The sequence below is a fragment of the Triturus cristatus genome, chromosome 3_1 (assembly GCF_964204655.1).
Source record: "Triturus cristatus chromosome 3_1, aTriCri1.1, whole genome shotgun sequence".
Classification (NCBI taxonomy): Eukaryota; Metazoa; Chordata; class Amphibia; order Caudata; family Salamandridae; genus Triturus; species Triturus cristatus.
In genome coordinates this window covers 259,004,737-259,030,274 of record NC_140583.1, presented here as the reverse complement: position 1 = coordinate 259,030,274, position 25,538 = coordinate 259,004,737, and the positions used below count along the sequence as shown (strand labels likewise).

The 25,538-nt window shown below is 47.1% G+C and overlaps 1 protein-coding gene across 7 annotated transcripts in view; it reads left to right on the top strand.

Moving 5' to 3' along the window:
• The window catches only part of SIN3A (SIN3 transcription regulator family member A), an 822,316-nt gene that overhangs the window by 742,590 nt on the left and 54,188 nt on the right, over positions 1-25,538 (top strand). For all 7 annotated transcript variants that reach the window (XM_085643842.1, XM_085643840.1, XM_085643838.1 and 4 more), the window contains 2 exons: positions 5,293-5,385; positions 11,954-12,048. In XM_085643842.1, the coding sequence (XP_085499968.1) occupies positions 5,293-5,385; positions 11,954-12,048 (188 nt within the window). The remainder of the gene's footprint in view (positions 1-5,292; positions 5,386-11,953; positions 12,049-25,538) is intronic.

Sequence of the window (25,538 nt, the reverse complement as noted above, 5' to 3'; positions counted from 1 at the left end):
TGTGCCAGAGGTTTTTAAAGACCCAGTCAGGGCTAGGGTGCTAAACCCACGTATAGAAAAAAAGTATAAAGCTGCCCCTACAGATCCTGCCTACATCAAAGGGCCAGCGCCACTGGATTCCCTAGTGGTATCCACCGCAAGAAAGAGATCAAATTCCCAGGCGTCAGGCGAAGCACCACCACCTGACAAGGAATCAAAGCTCCTGGACGCATCAGGAAAACGCACTGCGTCACAGGCAGCTAACATATGGCGTATCGCCAACACTCAAGCGCTATTGGCCAGATAAGACAGGGCGCATTATGATGAGCTAGAAACCATCAAAATATAAAAATAGGGCCAATGAACTAATCCAAGAGGGTAAGACCATAACCAATACCTCTATACGCTGTGCCTTAGACGCAGCAGACACAGCTTCCAGGGCCATTAACACCAGTGTCCTACTCCGTCGACACGCTTGGCTGAGTGTGTCCGGCTTTAAACCCGAGGTACAAGCCTCTATATTAAACCACCCGTTCGATCAGGAACATTTATTCGGGCCAAAGATAGATGAGGCCCTCGAGAAGATGAAAAAAGATACAGATACGGCGAAATCTATGGGAGCCCTACAGTCACACCCTCCTAGACGCTCCTTTCGCCGCTCTTCCTTTCGTGGCACGGGCAGAGGCTACTCCTCAGCGTGTCCACGTCCTACAAATCCCCACCTCAGTCCACCTTCACAAAAGGTTATCAAAGAGGCGGATATAGAGGAAATAACAATAAAGGCAGAGGCAAAACAAATACTGCCCGCTCTGCCACACCGCCTACCCAATGACTCTCCCCTGCTCCCCCCAGACCATCCCACTCCGGTCGGGGGCAGACTACAAAATTTCCTTCACATCTGGGAGTCCATCACATCAGACAAGTGGGTGATCCAAATTATTCGTTCAGGGTACTGCCTAGAACTCACATCCAACATTCCACCCAGGCAACGCCCAATGTCACAAGAACATTCCACGTTACTAAAGCAGGAGGTGGTTTCCCTCCTACAAAACACGCAATAGAGCAGGTCCCCCACAATCAGCAACATGTAGGGGTCTACTCCCTATATTTTCTAATACCGAAAAGAGACGAGACTCTACGACCTATCTTAGATCTCCGACCTCTAAACACATACATACATTCGGACCATTTTCACATGGTAACACTTCAGCAGGTACTTCCCCTCCTCTCCCAGGACGACTTTCTCACCACACTGGACTTGAAAGACGCGTACTTTCACATTCCGGTACACCATGCCCACAGAAAGTACCTCAGATTCGTAGTGGACGGGCAATACTACCAGTTCAAGGTGCTCCCATTCGGGGTCACAACAGTACCACGGGTATTAACCAAGTGCCTAGCGGTAGTGGTGGCACATCTCAGAAGGCTGCACATTCACGTCTTCCCGTATCTGGACGACTGGCTGATAAAAGCCGCGTCCTACAACCAATGTGTACACCACACTGCCACTACAATCCAGCTACTTCACCAACTAGGCTTCACGGTGAACCACCAAAAGTCCCAGCTAACGCCATCCCACATAAAGCAATACCTCGGTGCCACCATAGACACCTCAAAAGCCATTGCCTACCCAATCCGGCAAGGATCGCAAGCATTCAAGCTTTGCGTCAAACATTCATACTTCAACACTCCCTCCCAGCAAGAGTGTTTATGCAACTGATAGGGATGATGGCCTCTTGCATTTTTATAGTACCTCATGCAAGACTCCAGATGCGTCCACTCCAAGAGTGCTTAGCGCGCCAATGGAACCAGGCCCAGGGGCAACTGACAGATCTGGTGTTGGTGGACGGTCGCACCCATCGCTCTCTCCAGTGGTGGAACACCACAAATCTTTCCAGAGGTCGACCGTTCCTGGACCCGGTTCCACAAATAATCCTGACAACAGACGCATCGCTCTCCGGCTGGGGAGCTCATCTACTACACCTCACAGTGCAAGGCACATGGACGCGCAACAAAAGTTACTCCACATCAATCATCTGGAGCTACTGGCAATCTTTCTAGCCCTAAACTCCTTTCACACACAGATTTTAGGCAAGGCAGTCCTTATCCGCACGGACAACATGACCGCCATGTACTACATCCAAAAACAAGGCGGCACACACTCTCCACAGCTCTCTCAACTAGCACAGAGCTTATGGAGAAGGGCAATTCCACACAAAATCTTTCTCCTAGCCCAACATGTCCCAGGAGTCCAGAACACCATGGCAGATCTGCTCAGCAGACAGATGCAGCAGATCCACGAGTGGGAACTTCACCCGCAAGTTCTTCACCCGTTCTTTCAAATGTGGAGGCATCCACAAATAGACCTATTCGCCACCCACAAAAACAAAAAATGCCCAAGCTTCGCCGCCAGTTACCCACACCCATTGTCCAAAGGCAATGCGATATGGATGAACTGGTCAGGCAAATTTGCATACGCCTTTCCACCTCTCCCACTAATTCCATTAGTGGTGTGAAAGCTACAACAGCACTCCCTCACACTCATTCTAGTAGCTCCAACATGGGCCAGACAACCATGGTACACCACGTTGCTGGAACTCTCATTAGTGCCACACCAAAAATTACACCTCTCACCATGCCTCCTAACCCAGAACCATGGAGAGATCAGACACCCGGACCCAGCTCAGCTCAACCTTGCGATCTGGCTCCTGAAATCCTAGAGTTCGGATATCTTAACCTTCCCCCCGACTGTATGAATGTTATCAGAGAAGCTAGACATCCTACCACTAGAGCCTGCTACGCTGCCAAGTGGAAAAGATTTGTTGTTTACTGCCATAACAACACAATCAACCCTCTAGACGCATCCATACGGCACATCATATGCTACTTACTACACCTACAAAGATGTAACCTAGCATATACATCCATTCGGCTACACCTCGCAGCAATTGCTGCTTGCTTACAAAACAGACAGCACCTGTCACTTTTCAGATTGCCTGCCATTAAAGCCTTTATGGAAGGCATAAAACGAATAATTCCCCCCAGAGTGCCACCCTCACCTGTGTGGAACGTAAATATAGTGCTCACAAGGCTAATGGGACCACCTTTCGAACCCTTGCATAAATGCGAACTGCAATTCCTCACATGGAAAACAGCTTTCCTAGTAGCCATCACCTCCCTTAGAAGGGTCAGTGAAAAAAGAAGCACTTACAATACAAGAACCTTTTCTCCAAATGCACCCGAACAAGGTTCTCCTACGTACCAACCCAAAATTCCTACCCAAAGTCATCTCACCCTTTCATCTAAACCAATCGGTAGAACTACCGGTTTTTTTCTCGCAACCTCAAACTGTTGCAGAAAGGGCTCTACACACACTGGATGTTAAAAGAGCCTTGCTATACTATATCCAGAGAACACAACCTTTCAGGAAGACAAAGCAATTGTTTGTCTCTTTCTCTCCACCTCATAAAGGCAACCCCATCTCTAAATCAGGGATAGCTAGGTGGATTGTGAAATGCATACAGATTTGCTACCACAAAGCAAAACGCACGCTATCTGTTCCCCCTCTGGTCTAGAGTTCACTGAGTGTAAGAGAAAAATACACTGGTACTTTAAGGAGCACGAAGCTTCCCTTCCTGCATGCATCGTACTGGCAGTTTGCCTCATAGTCTCAGTTCTTTTTCTGGCTCATGCTAAGATCATCTTGGGAATACTCTGGGTTACTTTAACAAGTTTATTTCTAACTCTTCAGTGTGACAGTTACACTTTTGCAGCGTGAATCCTTTTCTGGATTCACATGCTGTGCATCATTCCGCCATCTAGTCGTTGGGTCCAGAATAGTCTGTTTTTTCTTTTTCTGTTTCGGTGTAGTTGACCACCATTTGGTGCTAGGTCTGTCACCTGCATCACGGAGTTTGGGTCCTCATTAACCTTCAGTAGCTCCAGGTGATTCAGATGGCTTTGAAAACCTTTCTACCCTCCAAGGGAAGGCTAGTGCAGGTGTTTATGAACTGCCTACCACCATGTGATACTGCAACAATAGGAGTGGGGTCCGTGGAGCCTTTGTCAAGAAGTCCTGCGCCTCTGGATATGGCTGGAACATCGGGGCATGTCCCTGGTGGTTCAACACGTGGCAGGCTCTTTGAACACCAGGGCAGATGAACTCCGCCAAAGATGCCTAGCCAATCTGGAATGACCTCTCCATCTGAAGGTGGTGATGAAAGGTCTCTTTCAGCAGTAGGGAGTGCCTTGGTTAGATCGGTTTGCCACCACCTAAAACAGGCAATGGCAGCAGTTTTGCCAGTCACTTCAGGGCTCGAAAAATCTAAAAATGGTTACTAGACCTGCGGGTCTAGTAACTTAAAAAATCTACTCAACCTAACTGTAATACACTTGACCTCTGTCTCTAAAAGTCATGGAAATGTGACCACTTAACAAGATTTAAAGGCATTTTTATTGCTATCTTGTCACATTTGCTCGGCTTTCAGAGACAGAGGTCAAATGTCAGTATGTCTTCTACTCGGACCTAAAATAGCTTGTCCTAATTAAATCTGGCTCTTAAATGCAAGTGCATTTTGCGAGCGGGCAAGTGGATTTTTCGAAGCCCTGCTCTTTGCTCGTTATGTCCTGCAGGGCTTTTTAGTGTGAAACTGTTGTGCAAACCCACCTCCTATTGGTATTACCTGGGTATCTATTCTAAGGCACGGAATCTGCGGCTAGAAGTCTCTATCAGATGAACAGCTTACTTGCTTTTGGTAACACCTTATCTGGTAGAGACTTTTATCTAGACGCAGATTCCATACTGACACATCCATTGTCTCCGCTCTGCAAATGGATTTCTAAAGGACATGAATATACCCTTTCAGGGCCCTAGTTTTACACACCAGTGGTCAGTGTTCTTCGTGGCTCTGTGCTCCTAGCGTGGAAAGTCACAAAAAGAAACTGACCTCAGCGCGCTGGGGTTACACCTATACAGGCACCACGCACGTCACTTGTGACACCACACCGAGACGGACAACGCCACACCGAGCCGTGGTACTGTTCACAAAAAGTTTCCAAATTCAATTTGACCCTGGGGATAATTCTAAGGTAAGGAATCTGTGGCTAGAAACAGCCTCTACCCGATAATGCGTTACCAAAGGTAGGTAACTTGTTCTTTAAACCATCATTCTAGGAGATGCCAATAAAATAACAGACTTCATGACCTACCTATTCTTTGGCTGAAACAAACAGAACATAGTGGATGTTATCAATGTATGCAAATCTTTTGGTTTGTTAGGACTTTTCTTCTGAATACATTTTCTCTTTTTGCAGCTTATATTCAACCAGAGTCGAGGCCAGGTTGTCTTAACTATTGAGCTGCTGGACACAGAGGAGGAGAATTCAGATGACCCTGTTGAGGCGGAGGTAAGAGCGGCTCTCACGTGAGACTCTCAGTGCAGCTCATGCTGCACAGGACGCTCTTGGAAACCTTGCTCACAGCGGGCCATTCAGGGTGGAAATCTGACTTTTTGGTGTTTTTTATTTATTTTTTTTAGGGACAATTTCTAACTGTAAATACTTAAGAAAATCAGGCTGGGAAAACACAAACACTGAAATGTGCAATTAACTTCCTTCCAGCGATGGTCTCATTGTCCAGTCAAACTTGTTCATAGGCCAAATCGATGTGCATTTTTGTTATCCATGTGGTTTGTTACAATCAAGAAAAAAACTTGTAATATAAAAATAAAAAGTTTTAACGATCTACAGTGAGTATAGTGATTTTTTTCCTTTGTTCCTTTTCTTATTTCTAGGTGTCACAATTTTTTTTCATTTCCTTTTCTAATTTATTTTTCCTCTCCATCGTATCTAAATCAGCTTTCCTTCTTTATCTTCTGTTTACCAGTCTCTCCCCACTGTTTCTTCTTTACCTTTTACATATAATCAGGTAATTGCTACTCCCACTTGTCCTTTCAGGCACTCCCATGTCTCAACTTTTTCCTCACTCTATCCTTTTCATCCCTTTTAATATGATTGAGTTGGTCAATGTGGCTTTGGTTTTGATATTTTCAATGACTAGATTGATTCTTTTTAGGGCCGAATTGTCAAAACTGAATAGAATAAACTTGAATGTAATGATGACCCCGTTTATGCCCAAACATCAGCAAAAATTAAAAAAGGATCGTGCATCGCCTTTTGAATTGGACGAATAGAGAAGCTGCCACCATATTTTTGAGATTTAAAAGGAATTGCGTTTTTTACTAATGATATGCCCCCTGAACACTTTAACACCACTGTCTATTTCCTTTGATAGTGCGCTGTGGGTAGGTACAAACAAAGCAGAAAAGAGAAACTGTGTAACCGTTCCAGTAAGACTTGTTTATAAGGAAGTAGGAGAAAAATTCTGGTTTCCTTTTTGTAAAAACTACAAAAAAGTTATTTTTGTGTCTTAAATAGGAATTTTGAAGAAAATACATGTTGTCGATATATTGCAAGAACGTTTTTGTTTACTGATAACCCCGTTTTGTGTAGCTGCCACTTTCTCAAAGTTGAAACATGTTGGAACGTGTTTGCTGGATGTAAAAATCGTTGTGGCAGGATGTTTTTTATGAAAGGCTATGCAAACAAGAAAAGTGCCCTTTATTCAAAAAAGAAAGTTCTGTCAATGATTTTAGGGACATTGAAAGGCTAGTGTACAAGGGCATCATTGTTAAAAAAGGGCTATCTTTTGTAATGAATGAATGGTATACAAATAACATGTTTCAGTGTCATGGCCTTGACAAATGACAAAGTTGCAAACCGATTGTCTATGTACCAATGATCCGTAATCTTCCAAAGACAAACCATAGGTCTGTGTTTGATGATAGACACATTTTGAAGGCTCCCTACAGGCTGTTGTTGCACATAGTCTGATGCCTTGTCTTTTGCTACCAAACGTCGTAATTCATCTTAATTAGTTATAGATTTTAAAGATGGTTTCAGCCTTTTAACATCACACTACTCTATTCTGCCTTTCCTTTTCTCTGTTTGACTTTCCTGTCTCTGCCTTTTTTGTTTTGTCCTATTGTAATTGGTTGGTAGAAGGTAGAGTTTTCCAGGGTGATTCACAAAGATAGAATAGTGTTTAGTTAAGGCGGAATTAAAAAACACATGCACTGCCTTCTGCAGACAATTCATAAATTATAACATATAAAGTATTTTTTTGTAACCTAATTGGCTGCCGGATGTGAAATGGCATATTGGTCAAAACATAGTAGTGAAGATAGGACCCTGCTTTTCAGCTCTTTAAAAGTGGGTTATAAAGTTATTTGTCTGTTTAAAACCAATAAGAATGCCTTTTAAACTATTATGCCTTCACACTCCTCCTTGCTTTGCCTGCTTGACAGAAGTGTAGAATTTACCATTGAATTGTAAATGTCTCTTTGGGTAAGTAGCTGCAATTATCTGGCGGTGCTCTGGCACATAGTGAAGTTTGTGGATTTGCCGCCATTTTGCTAAACCTTTAATTGCTATTAAAATAAATTGTAAGAAAATGTGTATCTGTAAAATGCTTACATCTCTACTTGCTTCCTGGCTTCTGAAGGCAGACTGTTGGATTTTTTTTCCTGCTAATGTAGATTGGAAAGTGGCCATGAATTGTTTGTGTGGATGCTTATTGCATGTTTTAAATGTTTATTTTCAGTTATTCAAAATGCATAAAAGGGGTGGCACATGTTATAATGTTGCTGGATTTATGTACAGACAGATACTATGTCCTCAGCCCCCCTTCCTTCAGTGTATGGGATTTCCTTCCGTAAATAGGAAAGAGACTTAAGACTTTGCAAGGCAACTTTCAAAACTGAATTCCTATGTATGCATGGCTCTCGTACTTTGGCTCTCTCTTTAGTACTGATAGGAATGGAAACATCTTCATAGAACACATTTTTTTATCCAGACTTATATTTTTTTCTCCCCCCCCCCCCCCAACCTCCCGTCCCCCCATTTTTGAGCTTAATTAAACTGTATCTGCCAGTTTTAAAATATCTGGCTGATGTGTTGCCCTCTCTTACATCATTAAAATGGGATGTACTTCTAAAAACTGGGCCATGTTACAACCTTTTCCTTGAAGCACCTTCAACTCTCTAATTTTGAAAGAGCTACCAACACTTTTGACAGTAATGACATTTCTTTGAGATTTATGCTTGCACAACGTTCGTATTGATGTGGACAAGAAACATCAAAGAGTAAGAAATCGTGAACCCATCGAAATTTTTTCCTTATGCAGACCCTTGCCTGGGGTAGAAGGAGACTTGAGTCTGAGAGCTCACTGCTCTTGCAGGCCGTCTACCATAGATGATTCACTGTCTCCATTCAGATTGTCCACAGTGAGCACCATGCAGAGCTCCTGAAGTATCCTAGAACAAATGAAAGAGCGCTGTGTTCTTTATTAACTAAGGAGGGGCTACCACTAAAACCCACATGCCCACAAGTACTCGAAATTCTGCCACAAGTGGGTTTAGCCCCTACATGGTATATCACGAGGGCTTGGTTGGTTTGTGAGTACCTCAGAAGTTCTGGGCCTGGTTGCCAGTCAGGTGTTTGACACGTAACAGGTAGAATGGTTCTATTTCAGGGCCCATCCAAAGCAACTTCAGCTGCCCCCTTACTAGGGCCCATCTCTGTGTCTCAGATTTCAGTGCCACACTTGGCTGTTGCTAAAAACTTACTGGTGCCTATGAAGTGAGTGTATAATGGGGATGAGTGAGTAGAAAGGAACTTGTTCTTCCCTGCTCCAGACAGTCAATTACTAGTACATGGGAGGAGAAAAACATAGCACCCTTTTTTAGGTAGGCTGTGCAATGAACAGCTTGTGATTCAAGGTACGCGAGTACCCCTTTTAGACAATGGATCTAGTGCTAGCTAGCTTAGCCAAAAAACAAGCACCCATATGATGTATTACTTGAAAAGTACTGAACCATTCTGAAACAAGCCAGGTTCATGAGCTGTTTTATAAATGGACATACTATTAGTTCATAAATGGACATGATTAGTTATGTATGCCTCTGAAAGGCACAACTAGTCTAGGCATACAAGCCACCAGAGCATTCCAGCCTAGTTAATGCTCTTCGTTTGCCCACTTCTACTCCCTCAGGTTCCTAGTTTGATTAGGCTAACAAGCAGAACAGAGTTCCCCCTTGTTTTGAAAGTCTTCATCAAAGATCACCAATGCATTGTGGGTGGGGATAGTTATTTTCTTCCACTGGACCAAAAATATTCGTCTGTAGCAGCGCAGGGATTCAGACTCCCTCTACCGCCTGTGTTGTAATATTTTTGTGTAACCAATTTTTACACCCTTACTCTGCATCCTTTCAAAGGTGGAGTAACTCCTTTTCCTCTGTAAAATAGCATATGTCCTGGTCATTTCAATCATGCTGTTTATCCAAAGTTTCTTTCTATGAATATATAGCTTTTGACTAATGGAGGAGCTCAACATGGTAACCCTGAGGCAAATCATAGCCTCTCCAACTTGAGTATTAGCTCTGTGCCAGTGAAATGGTTCCTATTGTAATGTCCTTACATGGCATCCACGGCAAACATTTCTTCAAGTTTCCTTCTCATTTTTAAACGTGCTCCAGTTTGGTGTATATTCTGCCCAAAGCCTTTATATAAGCAGTGTCAGTTCACTTGAGAAGGACCCAAATCTGTACTTGGATCAGTAGTTTGAGTTGATTCTATAAATTGCCTAAAGCCAGTGACTGCTGTCCGTATATCTACTTTTGTTAAAGGAGGTTTATGTAGACAGGTGGTAAATCACTTTCTTGGGCTTAACCAATAACTGAACATTATTTGGTATCCCTTTACGCTGTAGAACTCCCCAAATGCATCTTTAAATGTTAAAGTAAGAAATGTCTGTCAAACATTATCCAAACGGCAGACGTGACAGAGTACACATTTGAAATTCCACAGTCCTTATGTCTTCCAATGACTAGAATATTACTTTGGCCACACTATGTATTTCAAAAATACTTCTCCTCTTTCTCAGCTTTGTGCTCCAGAAGGATCTTCTGCCTCCTGCTCTTCACTTCCCACCAGTAATATCCCCATTGGAGGATAAACAAACTTTACCTCTTGGTTGTGGTACCTTTTCATCAGCTGAAACTGGTTTTGTTACTGATCTTTGATTGTTAGTCTTGGACTGTTATGCTACATTTAGAACCATTCAGAGCCATAAAACTGGCCCTGGAGGACAGGCAACTGCAACAATCCACAGCAGTTTTCTCCCTCAGGGCAATCTTCCCTTCTGTTCATGGCAAGAATCCTTCTCTTTAAAGGCAACTCTCCAGTGCTCTGCAGGAAAAGGCAGAGCTTGGCCCACTCTGTTTTGCTGTGTAAATCAGCGGTGCAAATGTGTTTTAGACCTGCCTAATGTGGGACCCCTTTCTGCTACTCCCATATCAGGATTCCTCCAACTGCAAATGTGAAGCAGACCTTTGTATGCTCTTTGGGTGTGATATGTCTGTTCTACTACTGTGGCTATCTATTAGACTTTAGGGAGGACATGACGTTTGATTCCTACCCACAAATGCATGCATCTCTTGGGCAATCCCTTCCTAAATTGAATTAGGATAATTTGTTATACCTTTCTTGCCCTAGTTCCGATTGGTCCAAATGTGATAGGCAATTACCATAGATGCTCACTATTCAAGTTACTTAATCACTCTTGTGAGTCAGAATAAGATGTATTTTTAAGGCTCATAAAGGTGTGGTGAGAAGCAAATAGATTTTTGCTCAGCAGGGTTTGACAGTTTTTCCAACATTTCCCTTTATTGATGAGCTTGCCGCCTGTTTGGTTTCTACTGTCTTGATGGTATTTTTTTGCCTTTCAGAAGAAAGTCATCATTGGGGCTTCCTGGAAACCCTTCACAACATATAATTTTCAACCTCATTTGCTGTAGATCTGTCACTGGAGACCCCCTCTAGTTGAACCTGGAGCATGCCAAGTCTGTCTCTTCGTGCAGACGATCTTTTAATTATGGTGGTACTTACCCTGAGTGAAAGGCTTTCAATCTTTATATATAGTTTACTGCTCCCTCTTGGCTGAGGCGGCATTTGCTGTTCAGTGGCATTTTCCTTTTGAAGTAATTTGCAAGGCAGCAAGTTCTATTACCTTTCTTTTTTTTATTGTCTTGTACACCTTTTACAGAGCAAATGCTCATATTATCCAGTGCTTGTTTGTATGAATCATTGAGCTGCCTTAGTCTTGTTCTGTTGAGTAGCACTCCTTACTGTGTCAAAGAAAGGAGCTGAGAAAGTTAAAGTAAACATTTGTTACTGGAAACTTCTGTGCTCTTAATCTTTTACCTAACTTGCTTCACACAACCTGCCCTCTCCACTCGTCTCCAGTCAGTTCATCCTGGTAGAGTAAGGGGTAAGGCTTACCCACTGGTAAGGTGAAGGCTTTTGCGTGGTTATGGTCGCAAATGCACTTTAAAAAAATATATATTTTGAGAGATTTAACCAGTTTTCACATCTTTATTCTCTTCACTGCCTTGGTAAGGATATCCCATATGATGAAGGAAAGGAGTCCCAGGACTGAGTACAGAGCGAGTAAGGTACTGTTATGGTGGGCAGCATTGAGCTTAATCTGTGGGCACATTCCTACTGTATCCCTGGAGTGAGCGCCAGGAGGATTTGTTCCCAAGCTGTTGGGATTCCACTTGGAAGGGACGAGAAACACAACAGTTTTTTTTGTTCATGATTTGATACAAGGTGAGGGTGTTAAATACATAAGTGGCAAGAGCGGAAACTTTGGATGGTTTTAGATTTGGAACAAGAGGTGTAAATTCTGATGTTGGAAAATTTCCCTCTGATCTCAAACAGAAGCTCCCCGTCCACCAATTTAAAATGGGTTTTGTGTAGGACCTGGCAATAATCTGCTGGGGCCAAGGCAGACTTAATTTCTGGGTTGGATATTGACCCCTCTGGTAACCACCTTTTGCTCTGTGCGTGATTTCAGCGCTGGTCTGACTACGTGGAGCGATATGGAAACTCTGATTCGACCTCCCCTGAACTACGGGAACATCTAGCCCAGAAGCCAGTTTTTTTGCCCAGGTGAGTTATTTTTTTACATCCCATTTAAGAAGGGATGAATCAAGTCGGGAACTGTAATGTTCTATGCATAAAGGGCTGGCAAAGGGTGAAAGACTGTGAAATTGTGATATATATATATTTTTGTAATGATCAGGTGTGAAAAACTTTCGCCATCTGATCTACAAGAACTTTTTGTTCACTCACCAGTACTCTGGTGGAAATTAATGAAATGTCCACAAACTTACAAAACGAGCTGTGTGTGCGTGCGCACTCACTAAGCAACGTTTTACAGACCATGCATCAAAAATTGTTTAGATATTGTGAAATCTCGTAAAAGTTTGCCCCATGCTACACTTCCAGAATGTATTACATGTGATAGCAATCCTACCAGCCTTTCTCAGAAATGGTCCTGATCCCTGCACACACACATGACATTGGGTACTAAAATGTATGTAGCTGGAAGTCTGTGCTGCACAAAATCACTTTGCAGTATCTATTCTGAAATCTGCATTCTATGCATGAGCTTGGCATTGTGATAGGTTCAAGTGAGTTTTTGAAGAATGTAATGAAGATCCTGAAAATAAACTGGAAGACCAAAATCCTGCTGGCCCACACTTCACAATATTTTTCAGCCTTTGGATCCTAAATATATTTTTCTTATTTTCCCCCACCCTGAGGCAATTTAACATTTATACTTCAAAGCTTTAATATGCAGCTGAGCCTACATTGGTATTAAAATGACATTCTAAAGACCCTGTGATATGATATTGATATTTGTTATAACTTAATTTCAACTTTTGGTCCTCCACAAGGGAAAACTCCTTTCAAGTTCTGCTCACGTTCCTTAAATAAGATAACAAACTGACTGGATCCAGCGCTTGTAAGGCCTTTGTTATAAACTGTGAAGACCCAATAGGTTGTCATGCTTGCAAAAATAAAACAAAGTAGCTCAGGATATCTGTGGATGATGCAGATATGCAATAGCTCATTACTGCAGTATACTAGAGTATTAATAATTTCAATCTGAAAGAAACACGTTAGTTAGATTCCTCACCTTAGAATATCCCCAGGCGTCAGACTGGATCCGGAAGATTTTTCGTCAGCAATACCCCTTGCGCGTCGCTAGGCGTCGTCTGCGGCTCCGCGTCCGTCGTTGGCGTCGTGCGCCGGAATGACGTCGTCGGAGTATTTAGACGCCGCCCTCGCGCGCTGACGTCAGTTCTTCTTTTTTCCGCGCCAGTAAGCGCCGATCCGGGAGAGCTACCCCTGTTAGTCTTTTTTGACTAAACCTTTTTGATCCTTGTCTATCGACATCTGGTGCCGGTAGGATGCCTGGATTCAAGGCTTGCGATGATTTCCATTGACTGATGTCGGTGACCGATCACTACCGCCGGTGCCTCTACTGCCTAGGCCCCGACCACGACGCGGAGTCGTGTCCCGATTGCCAGGCGTTGACTTCGAAGGCTAGGCGGGAGCGGTCCCGCAAGCTTCTCGAGCTTCGCCACTCGGCTCCGCGCCCTGCGCGATCCCGGTCCAGGAGGAGGTCCAAGGATCGGTCGCGGAGCCGCAGCCGACGCCATCATCGATCGTCGGGCTCCAAGTCGTCGGGTAAGTCCAAACACTGTAAGAAGTCCAAGAGACGGCATCGCTCTTCGGACTCCCCTCGCCGGTCGCGCGACACGGCCGAGGGTCCGGGTGGTTCCACCCCCGCGGCTCCGTCGGAGCCGCAGGTGCCGCGCAAGTCCCCATACCCTCCGATCCCTGGGACTGACGCGACGCCGGCGGAGGTCAGTGCCTTCCTCTCGGCCATGAGGAACCTGGCCACGCAGTCAACGCCCGCTGGCGCGCCTTCGGGCCCCGCGGACTCGACTGGGCGACCTCGCGCTGGTGGCTCCGGCCCCGGTGCCGTCGACGACTCCGGTCCAGACACCGCAGGTCCCCGCGGGGCCCATGCCTGGGCCCCCGTCGACGCCGGTCGACCTCGTTACGCCTCCTCCGCCGACGCCTGAACCACCTACGCCGACGCCCACACCACCGGCGCCGCCGACGCCGTCTCCACCGGCGCCGGCGCCGACTCTGGGCGGTGTCGTACCCCGGTTTAGCCCTGTTCCGGACCCGACGCCGCATCCGACGACGCCGCATCCGACGCCTCTTGAGACTCATTATCTCTACTGTCCGGCTCCGATCGCTCCTCCTGGGTATCAGGAATCGGATGACGGGGGCGACTGGGAGGGGTTCGAGGACCCTATGGCTGTTCAGTCGCAGCTTTCACAGGACTGGGCAGACGAACTGGGGGAGGCCAGTGGGCTGGATACCTCGCCGGACACTGGATTCACCTCTCCTCCGACTGTGGCTTCGAAGGAGGGTGCAGCATTTTCCGTGGTGCTGCGCAAGGCGGCCGCGGCCCTCGGGCTTGAGCTGCCTGCCGTGGCTGTGAGGACTAACATCCTCACTGAGGTGCTTCAAACAGCCGCAAGCTCCACTGAGCCTCTGCTGCCGTTCAATGAGGCCCTCACTGACGTTCTGCAGGGCACCTGGTCCAAGCCCTCCACAGTTCCTCCTATGGATAGGAACGTTGCCAGGCGCCACCGCCCTGCTCCGGGCGACCCCAGTTTTCTGTCTCAACACCCCACCCCTGAGAGTCTGGTTATCCAGGCCTCTACCTCCCAATCCTCCTTCCCGACCGCTCCGCCGGACCGGGACTCCAAGAGACTCGAGCAGTTTGGCAAGAAACTGTTCTCTTCCCTTAGTTTGGGCCTGCGGTCTTTGAACACCGCATGTCTCTTGGACCGTTACTCCCACTCTCTGTGGGATGCGGTGGAGGACGTGCTGCCCCTGTGCCCGGAGGAGGCCCGGACACGTCTTTCCCAGGCTTTGGCCGATGGGAGGGATGCAGCGCGTCACGCCATTCGCTGTGGGCTTGACACAACGGACTCGCTGGGTAGGGCGATTTCCACCACGGTGGCGCTTCGACGTCACGCCTGGATGCGGTCCACGTCATTTTCTGGGGATGTCCAGAGCACCCTCATGGACATGCCTTTTGATGGCACTCGCCTTTTTGGTGAGAAGGCGGACAGTGCGCTGAATCGTTTCAAGGACTCCCGGGCTACGGCCAAGTCCTTGGGCCTCTCGGCCCCGCGGGCGCACACTTCCGCTTTTCGCCCCTTTCGTGGCCAAGGAAGGGGCGCCTCCTCACGTCAGCCTAGCCACCAGCCGCAGAACCAACCTGCACGCGGTCGCGGACGTGGTTTCCGCCGAGGCGGTTCTGGAGGACGACGAGGTCAGCCCACATCCACCCCGGCAGCATCCGCCTCAAAGCCTTCCTAGTCCGAGCTTTCAGGCCCATTCCACGCCAGTGGGTGGCAGAGTTCGCCATCACCTGCTCCACTGGCGGTCCATCACATCAGACAGCTGGGTGCTGCAAATCGTCCGAAGGGGCTACTCCCTCCCCTTCGAGACGAGCCCACCAGCCATGCCACCGCAGCACCACCGTATCTCGGGGGATCATTTGAATCTTCTCCACGAGGAAGTTTCGGCCCTCTTGGCCAAGGAGGCCGTCGAGCGCGTTCCGAGCCCAGAATTAGGTCGTGGTTGTTATTCCCACTACTTTCTGGTTCCCAAGAAGGGCAAAGGGGGCCTACGCCCTATCTTGGACCTCCGGAACGTCAATGCCTTCCTCCGGAAGGAAAGGTTCAAGATGTTAACTTTGGCTCAGGTTCTAGCTGCCCTAGACCCCGGAGACTGGATGGTAGCGTTGGACTTGCAGGACGCATATTTCCACATCCCCGTCCTGCCGGCCCACCGGCGTTACCTGCGGTTCACGGTGGGCCAAGAGCACTTTCAGTTTACCGTGCTCCCCTTCGCCCTCACCAGTGCCCCTCGGGTGTTCACGAAAGTGATGGCGGTGGTCGCAGCTCATCTGCGCAGATCAGGGGTTCCAGCCTTCCCCTATCTCGACGACTGGTTGTTGAAGGCGGGCTCGCCCCAGACAGTCGTCTCCCACCTCCAGACTACGGCGGATCTCCTGCATTTGCTGGGATTTTCCATCAGCGTGCCGAAGTCACACTTGAGTCCCTCTCAGAAGCTCCTCTTCATCGGAGCGGTTCTCGATTCGGCGCAGTTCCGGGTCTATCCGCCGGAACAGCGGGTCCGGGATATACAGGCCCTGATTCCCATCTTTTGGCCTCTATCCTGGGTTTCGGTCAGGCTAGTGTTGCGGCTTCTGGGGCTGATGGCCTCCTGCATCCTACTAGTGCATCACGCCAGGCGGCGCATGCGGGCTCTGCAGTGGGACCTGAAGTTTCAGTGGGCCCAGCATCACGGCAACCTGTCCGACCATGTCTTGATCTCGGAGGGCACTGCACAGCAGTTGCAGTGGTGGCTCACGGACCGCGATTGGGTCAAGGGCAAGAGCCTCTCCCTTCCCCAACCAGAGCATGTCGTAGTGACGGATGCGTCCCTCCTGGGATGGGGTGGCCATATGGGAGAGGCGGAGATCAGAGGCCTCTGGTCTCCGGCGAAGTCTCGTCTCCACATCAACCTGTTGGAGTTGAGAGCGATCCGACTTGCACTGAAAGCCTTCCTTCCCTCTGTCAGGGGAAGTGTCGTGCAGGTGTTCACGGACAACACCACCGCCATGTGGTATTGCAACAAACAGGGCGGGGTGGGGTCGTGGACCCTTTGTCAGGAGGCTCTGCGCCTCTGGACGTGGCTGGAACACCAGGGCGTCACCCTAGTGGTTCAACATCTGGCGGGCTCTCTGAACGCCAGAGCAGACGAACTCAGCCGCCGGTGCATGATGGATCACGAATGGCGTCTGAACTCCGAAGTGGCGCAAGGTCTCTTTCAGCAGTGGGGAGAGCCTTGGTTAGATCTATTCGCCACCGAAGAGAACGCGCAATGTCAGCAGTTCTGCGCGTTGGAATTTCCAAGGCGGCACTCGCTCGGCGACGCTTTTCGTCGCAAGTGGAGTTGCGGTCTGTTGTACGCCTTTCCGCCTATACCACTTCTGCCCAGAGTGCTGAAGAAGATCAGGCACGACCGGGCCCAAGTCATCTTGGTGGCCCCGGATTGGGCACGAAGGTACTGGTATCCCGAGCTACTCAGTATGTTGACCGATCCTCCGATACGTCTGCCCCTTCGGGAGGATCTTCTGTCGCAGCAGCAGGGGACGGTCCTCCACCCGAACCTGTCCAGCCTCCACCTCCATGCGTGGAGATTGAGCGGCGGCAGTTGATGCCATTTGACTTGCCTCCTGAAGTCTGTGATATCATTCTGGCAGCCAGGCGTCCCTCCACAAAGACGGTATACGCCTGCCGGTGGAACAAATTTGGGGCATGGTGCACAGCAAAGGCTTCGGGAGGATCTTCTGTCGCAGCAGCAGGGGACGGTCCTCCACCCGAACCTGTCCAGCCTCCACCTCCATGCGTGGAGATTGAGCGGCGGCAGTTGATGCCATTTGACTTGCCTCCTGAAGTCTGTGATATCATTCTGGCAGCCAGGCGTCCCTCCACAAAGACGGTATACGCCTGCCGGTGGAACAAATTTGGGGCATGGTGCACAGCAAAGGCTGTGGATCCCCTTTCCGCCCCTCTTTCTGAGGTTCCACTGTTTCTTCTTTCTTTGGCCCGGCAGGGCTCTGCCCTGGGCACCCTGAAGGGTTATCTTGCTGCCATCTCTGCCTTCTTGCGGCTTCCTGATCAGCCTTCTCTTTTCAAGTCCCCTGTAGTTACGCGCTTTCTAAAATGCATTACTCACACGTTCCCTCCTGTCCCTTTTGTAATGCCTCAGTGGGACTTGAATCTTGTTCTCACATTTCTAATGTGTGCTCCCTTTGAGCCTCTTCATAATTGTCCTCTTCGTCTGCTGACGCTTAAGACTGCTTTTCTGGTAGCCATCACCTCGGCTAGACGGGTGAGTGAGCTCCAGGCTTTATCTTCAAAGCCTCCTTTTCTCTCTGTTCATCCGGACAAGGTTGTCCTTCGGCCTCGTCCCTCCTTTCTTCCGAAAGTGGTGACTCCATTTCATCTTGGGCAGTCTGTCACCTTGCCCACCTTCTTTCCGCCTCCGCATCCTTCCAAAGAGGAAGAGAGGCTCCACCGTCTGGACCCAAAACGTGCGCTCTCCTTTTATCTGGACCGCACAAAGCAGTTCCGGGTGGGCGACCAACTTTTCGTTGGATACGTGGGTGCTAAGAAGGGGAAGGCTGTGCACAAACGGACCATCTCTAGGTGGGTCGTTTTGTGCATCAAAATTTGTTACTCCTTGGCAAAAAAGGACCCTCCTGTTGGGCTGCGCGCCCATTCTACTCGGGCCACAGCGGCTACTACTGCTTTGGGACGGGGTGTCCCTTTGCAGGACATCTGTCAGGCGGCGACGTGGGCTTCGCTACACACGTTTGCCAGACACTATTGTCTTGACAGCCAAGTCCGGAGGGATGGCTTTCTGGTGTGATCTTGGTTCGCAGACCCACCACCGGGGATGGTATTGCTTGGGTATCTATTCTAAGGTGAGGAATCTAACTAACGTGTTTCTTTCAGATGAACAAGTTACTTACCTTCGGTAACGATGTATCTGTAAGAAACCTTAGTTAATTAGATTCCTCACCGACCCACCCATCCTCCCCGTTCTGCGAACTGACATCTAGGGTTAAGGCTATCCCTTTCAGGGCCCTAGAATGTTTTGGCACCAGTGTCGGTCTCTTGCATGGCTCTGCGTTCCTGGCGCGGAAAGCTATGTACAAGAACTGACGTCAGCGCGCGAGGGCGGCGTCTAAGTACTCCGACGACGTCATTCCGGCGCACGACGCCAACGACGGACGCGGAGCCGCAGACGACGCCTAGCGACGCGCAAGGGGTATTGCTGACGAAAAATCTTCCGGATCCAGTCTGACGCCTGGGGATATTCTAAGGTGAGGAATCTAACTAACTAATGTTTCTTACAGATACATCGTTACCGAAGCTAAGTAACTTGTTCTACAGCTAAAGAAAAAGTCTCACTAATTATACATAAGCTTTCTTGTATTTCACATTGAAAGGCTTCAACAGGATGAAAATAACCAAACTTATATTGACACCCAGCTTTTCGAATTACGTACAGTCTCAATATTGATAAGGCAGCCTACCTTTTCTAGTGAATATGGATGGCATACATCTTAACAGTGGCAGGGAATTATATTGAACAACAACACTGTTTAGAGGATTATTCCATCTAAGAAGGCATGATGCACAGAGATGCTATTAAAAAGAGATTGCACAGGGTAGACTGACTTTGGAACCTCATGCCCCCATTGGTTTCCCCCTTTCTTTGCTAGAACTAGCAAGTGTTGGCTTGCAGCCCTCTACTTGGACAAAAATGCTTAGTTGTACTAAGGGGACATCTAATACTACATTATTTCATTATGGAATATATATGTTCACTGATTCTAAATTCAGTTGTGTTGGCTCTACTTCAAATGTAAAGTTAAATATTAGATATTTAGGCCAGGATAGTCTGACGTTTTGCATCCCTCTCTTTTCTAACAGGTTAAGGCTCAGCATTGATGCAAAGGTACATCTTACTTTTGCATCAATTCAGAACCATAGCCTGCCTCTTTCTAGCCATAGGGTCATCCTACAATTGCTTTTCTCTATTGCTACCAGTGGGCATTAAAGTCCATCCCCATTTCTTGAGTAAACTAGTGAGTGTACTGCATGTATTTTTCCTTATTTCTTAGGACAACAGTTTGTAAGATTAAAAATGCTAACTTTAAAAGCTAATGTTCAGTCACTATAGAAAGACAATTTTATGACATAGATATTGAAGATGCTTTCTTTACATTTATATTTACTTGACAAAAAGCACCCCAGGTTTGTGGTAGTAGGAAGTTATCACACTATTCCTCCTTTGTCTTGCTGTAGTAATTATGCATCTACAAAGAGGGTAGACATTTGTTTTTCCATTTACAAATATCTGATTCATTTACTGAGATATACCATGTGTAATGCTTCTTTTTAGTTTGTATTAGTATGCTGTAATTGCATAAACTATGGGTACTGCAGATGTGAACCTATAGTTTAGAGTTCCATGGAGGCAACAAATAGAATTTACCCACCCAAGTCAGTTATACCTGAAAATAGAACCTAAAACTATTGCAATCACTAGTAATGAGGCAGTGTTTTGAACTATTGCACAGAACAACTCTAAAGCACCGTTCATGAAAGACGACCTTTTTAATAACGATCATATCTATGCAAACTATCCACACACCTGATCTCCAAATACATACAGACCTGGTGTTGAAAACCAATCTCCAATTTGTCCCAAAGGGAGTATCATAATTCCATGTCCACCTATCCATCTAACTACCCATGTTTGAGCAGTCAGACACAGACAGAAACCATTTCACATATTAAATGTAAAGAATCCTGTACTACAGGCAGGAAACTATGTTGCTAAGTATTGCTGGGGTAGCTCACAAAGGCGGCAATCCTTTGAAGCTTCCCCTTCGTGGACCCTGCCCATCCTGGGGGTGGAGGCTTGGCACCTCGTCCCAGGAAACATGTCTGGTGGTGGCAGCTGGCGAGCAGCTGCTCAGCCTGGAGACTAGTGGTAGGTCATTTTTCAGGGGGGTATCTCTAAGATGCCCTCTGTATGCATTTTTCATTAAATGCCCCACTGGCATCAGCGTGGGTTTAGTGTGCTGAGAAGTTTGATATCAAACTTCCTAGTTTTCAGTAATACCATTAGGGTACTGTGGAGTTCGTAATGACAAACTCCCAGCACCATATACTCTTAATGGCAATACTGCACTTACAATGCCCAAGAATTGGCTTAGACACTGTAGGGGTACAGGTCTCATGCACCTGTACCCTCACCACAGGTATAGTGCACCCAGCTATAGGGGTGACTGATCTATGCCAGGGCAGTGGGTTGTAGGCATGGCACGCTGCGATGTATACCATGTCGACTCTTCACATTGTTCTGCACTAAAACACACAGCCTGCAAAGGCAGTGTGTGTGTAAAGGTACAAGGCCTCTAAGGGCGGCATAATAAGGGCTGCAGCACTTATTGTGCCACCTTTAGAGGCCCTGTGTGTGTATGTATATGTGTGTGTGTGTGTGTGTGTGTGTGTGTGTGTATATATATATATATGTTCGAGGCATATGAGCTGTAGATCACACACTTGTGCATAGATCGCCATCTGGTGTTGGGCCCAGATGTTTGCACTTTGTTGTTGTCCCTGAAAGTCTTTGGAAGTCACGGGATAGGTGGCTCCACCTTTGGACAATAGTGCGCATGGGCATCGACTCCATCGTCAGATTGGTTTTTTCCGTCATCGGGCTAGGATGTGTTCATCACGCTCCAGTTCGGTGTCGAATTGCCAAATCTATTGGAACCTTGCAATCGCAAGCTCCCAGAAGTTCTTTTCGTCGCTCCTCTTACAGAGGCTCTTCTAGAGGTTTTTCCACAGAAAACCCTTCCACTTCGTACAAAAGTCCAACACAGACCTCATCTACAAGAGGCTATTACAGAGGAGGCTACAGGGGCAATAACAATAAGGGTAGAGGCAAAACTACCAACACTAGTACTGCCTCCACCCCTAAAAAATGACTTCTCTCCACTCCCCCGCGACCACTCTACTTCGGTCAGGGGAAGATTGCTACAGTTCCTACCTGTCTGGAACACCATTACCACAGACAGGTGGGTGAGACAAATCATCCAATCCGGTTATTGCCTGGAGCTCACTTCCACTCCCCTGCACATTCCACCCAGACAACGTCCAATGTCAGCAGAACATTTGACCCTTCTAAAACAGAAGGCACTTTCCCTCCTACAAAAACATGCCATAGAACCAGTTCCCCTTCATCGCCAGAACACAGGGGTTTACTCCCTGTATTTTCTTATTCCAAAGAAGGACGGAACCGTAAGACCCATCTTGGATCTCAGACCATTTAACCTCTACATACAATCAGACCATTTCCATATGGTCACTCTTCAACAGGTCCTCCTGTTACTCAAACAAGGCGACTTCCTTGCCACATTAGATCTCAAGGATGCCTACTTCCACATTCCCATTCACCCTGCTTACAGGAAATACCTTCGGTTTGTGGTAGACGGCCAGCATTACCAGTTCAAGGTCCTCCCGTTCGGAGTCACCACGGCACCCAGGGTCTTCACAAAATGTCTGGCAGTGGTAGCAACCCACTTACGAAGACAACAGATTCACGTCTTCCCATATTTAGACGACTGGCTCATAAAAGCAAAGTCACATATCCAGTGTGTAAATCACACACACGCCACAATACAACTACTTCATGACTTGGGGTTTACCATAAACCTCCCAAAGTTTCACCTCCAACCATCCCACATCTAACAATATCTGGGTGCAACAATAGATACCTCAAAAAGCCTTGCATATCCCAGTCCAGCCAGGATAGCAAGCATGCAAGCTCTTATAGCAAGATTCCAACTGCAACACTCACTTCCAGCTCGAGTGTTCATGCAACTAATAGGGAAGATGGCCTCTTGCATATTCATAGTACCTCATGCAAGACTCCAGATGCACCCTTTACAGGAATGCTTAGCATGTCAGTGGAACCAAGCTCAAGGTCAGCTGACAGATCTGGTGTTGGTGGGCGGCCGCACACATCGCTCTCTGCAGTGGTGGAACACCCAAAACCTTTCCAAAGGGCGACCGTTCATAGAGCTTGTTCCACAGATCGTGCTAACAGCAGACGCATCGCTCACCGGATGGGGAGCTCATCTACTTCATCACACCATACAGGGCACATGGACACCTCAGCAAAGGCTACTCCACATCAATCATTTGGAGTTACTAGCAATCTTTCTGGCATTAAAATCATTCTAGAAACAGCTATCAGGCAGATGTCTTAGTCCGCACAGACAATATGACAGTAATGTACTATTTACAAAAACAGGGGGGACGCACCCTCTCCTGCTCTCTCAACTAGCACAGAGCATATGGAGATGGGCCATTCCTCAGAACATTTTCCTATTAGCACAACATCTCCAAGGAACTCAAAATCACATGGCAGATCTATTAAGTTGACAGACACAACAGATTCATGAGTGGGAACTTCACCCACAAGTTCTCCAACCGTTCTTTCAAATGTGGGGGCAGCCAGAGATAGATCTCTTCGCCACGCATTACAACACAAAATGCCCAAGCTTCGCCGCCAGATATCCACACCCATTGTCCAAAGGCAATGCGATATGGATGAATTGGTCAGGCAGATTTGCGTACGCTTTTCCGCCTCTCCCACTCATTCCATTAGTGGTACGCAAGCTGCAACAACAGTCGCTCACACTGATCCTAGTTGCTCCAACGTGGGCCAAACAACCCTGGTACACAACATTGCTCGAACTATCAGTAGTCCCGCACCAAAAACTACGCCTCTCCCCACAACTCTTAATACAGAACCGTGGAGGGATCAGGCACCCAGATCCAGCACAGCTCAACCTAGCGATCTGGCTCCTGAAGTCCTAGAGTTTGGTTACCTCAATCTTCCCCTCTGATTGCATGAACGTTATCAAAGAGGCTAGACGCCCCACCACTACAGCCTGCTATGCAGCCAAGTGAAAAAGATTTCAACCCTCTAGATGCCTCCACTCGGCACATCATATTTTCTCTTCTGCATCTTCAGAGATGTAATCTAGCATACACATCAATTAGATAACATCTCGCTGCCATTGCAGCTTACTTACAAAATAGACAGCGCCTATCACTGTTCAGGGTGCCCGCCATTAAGGCATTTATGGAGGGCCTCAAAAGAATAATTCCCCCCAGGGTACCTCCTTCCCCCGTGTGGAACCTAAACATCGTCCTCACAAGATTAATGGGTCCTCCATTCGAACCTCTGCACAAATGCCAGCTACAATTCCTCACATGGAAAGTCGCTTTCTTTGTGGCCATTATATCTCTTAGTAGAGTCAGTGAGCTACAGGCACTAACCATTCAAGAACCATTTGTACAACTCCATCATAACAAAGTAGTTCTCAGAACAAATTCCTTCCTAAAGTTCTCTCTCGCTTCCATCTGAACCAATCTGTTGAGTTGTTAGTGTTCTTTGCGCAACCACAAACAGTAGCAGAAAGGGCTCTTCATACACTGGACGTAAAGAGAGCACTCCTTTACTATATAGACAGAACAAAACTTTTTTGTAAAACAAAACAACTTTTTGTATCCTTCTCACCGCCACGTAAAGGCAATCCTATATCAAAACCTGGCATTGCAAGGTGGATTGTCAAATGTATACAAATTTGCTACCACAAGGCAAAACGCACGCTATCTATTCCCCCTAAAGCCCACTCTACCCGAAAGATAGGGGTTTCAATGGCATTTTTGGGGAACCTTCCCCTAGATGACATCTGCAAAACAGCTACATGGTCTACACCGCACACATTCACAAAACACTATTGTGTAGATGTGCAGGCAAAACAACAAGCTAGTGTTGCCCAAGCTGTACTTAAAACACTATTTCAAACTACTGCAACAGAAACTGGTGGTTGCCTCTAAGGAGGAGTACTGCTATGCAATCTATGCATAAGTGTGTGATCTACAGCTCATATGCCTCGAACGGAAAATGCTACTTACCAGTATGCATCTGTTCTTGGCATGTAGAGCTGTAGATCCACAGACGCCCATCCACCTCCACGGCTACCTTTATCTGGTCCAGTATTATCTTATTTCGATACAACATACATGGACATCTCTTTCTGTTTCTTACAAAACTCCATCATTTCCCTTCTTGGCGAAAAAACAATCTGACGATGGAGTCGATGCCCATGCACACTATTGTCTAAAGGAGGTGCCACCTATCCCGTGACTTCCAAAGACTTTCCAGGACAATAACAAAGTGCAAACATCCGGGCCCAACACCAGATGGCGATCTATGCATAAGTGTGTTAGGACCGTGCTTCCATAGGAAATCCGCAACATTCTATTTGGAATAACTTTGGCGCCGGTTGACGAATCCTCGCGAAATTTTCAAAATAGGTGGGACGCTCCGCTCCTTCCCTGAAAGTCTCGGGGGGGGGGGGGGATTCGTCAAGCGGGGGCTGAGAAAAAGGGGGGGTCCCAAAACGCGTTTTCCCCAGGCATTTTCCCATAGGACCTTTAGTCCAAGCTACAGCCCGAATGGCTGAACAGAATTACTTGAAATTTGGCAGAGAGGTAGTCCTCAGGTCAGGGATGTGCCTTTTGCAGGTCTGGTGTAAATCTGTTCAGTAGTTCCTGAGAAAATAGCATTTAAAAGCATATATATATATATATATCTATAAGCGCGCTCCGAGCGCGTACGGTAAGCTTACCGTACGCGCACGCGGCCGTGCGCGAGCTCAATTCTGATTAGTGGTTACATGACTGTAAACATTCGAATCGGTCGAAATCAGGAAGTGTCGGCTGCCCTGATAAACAAAGGTGGAGAACGTGAAAAGGAGGCAAAGAAGAGAGTTGCAGACCCCCTAGCGTTTGTCATGGGGTCCAAGAAGGACCCAAAAGTATGAAAAA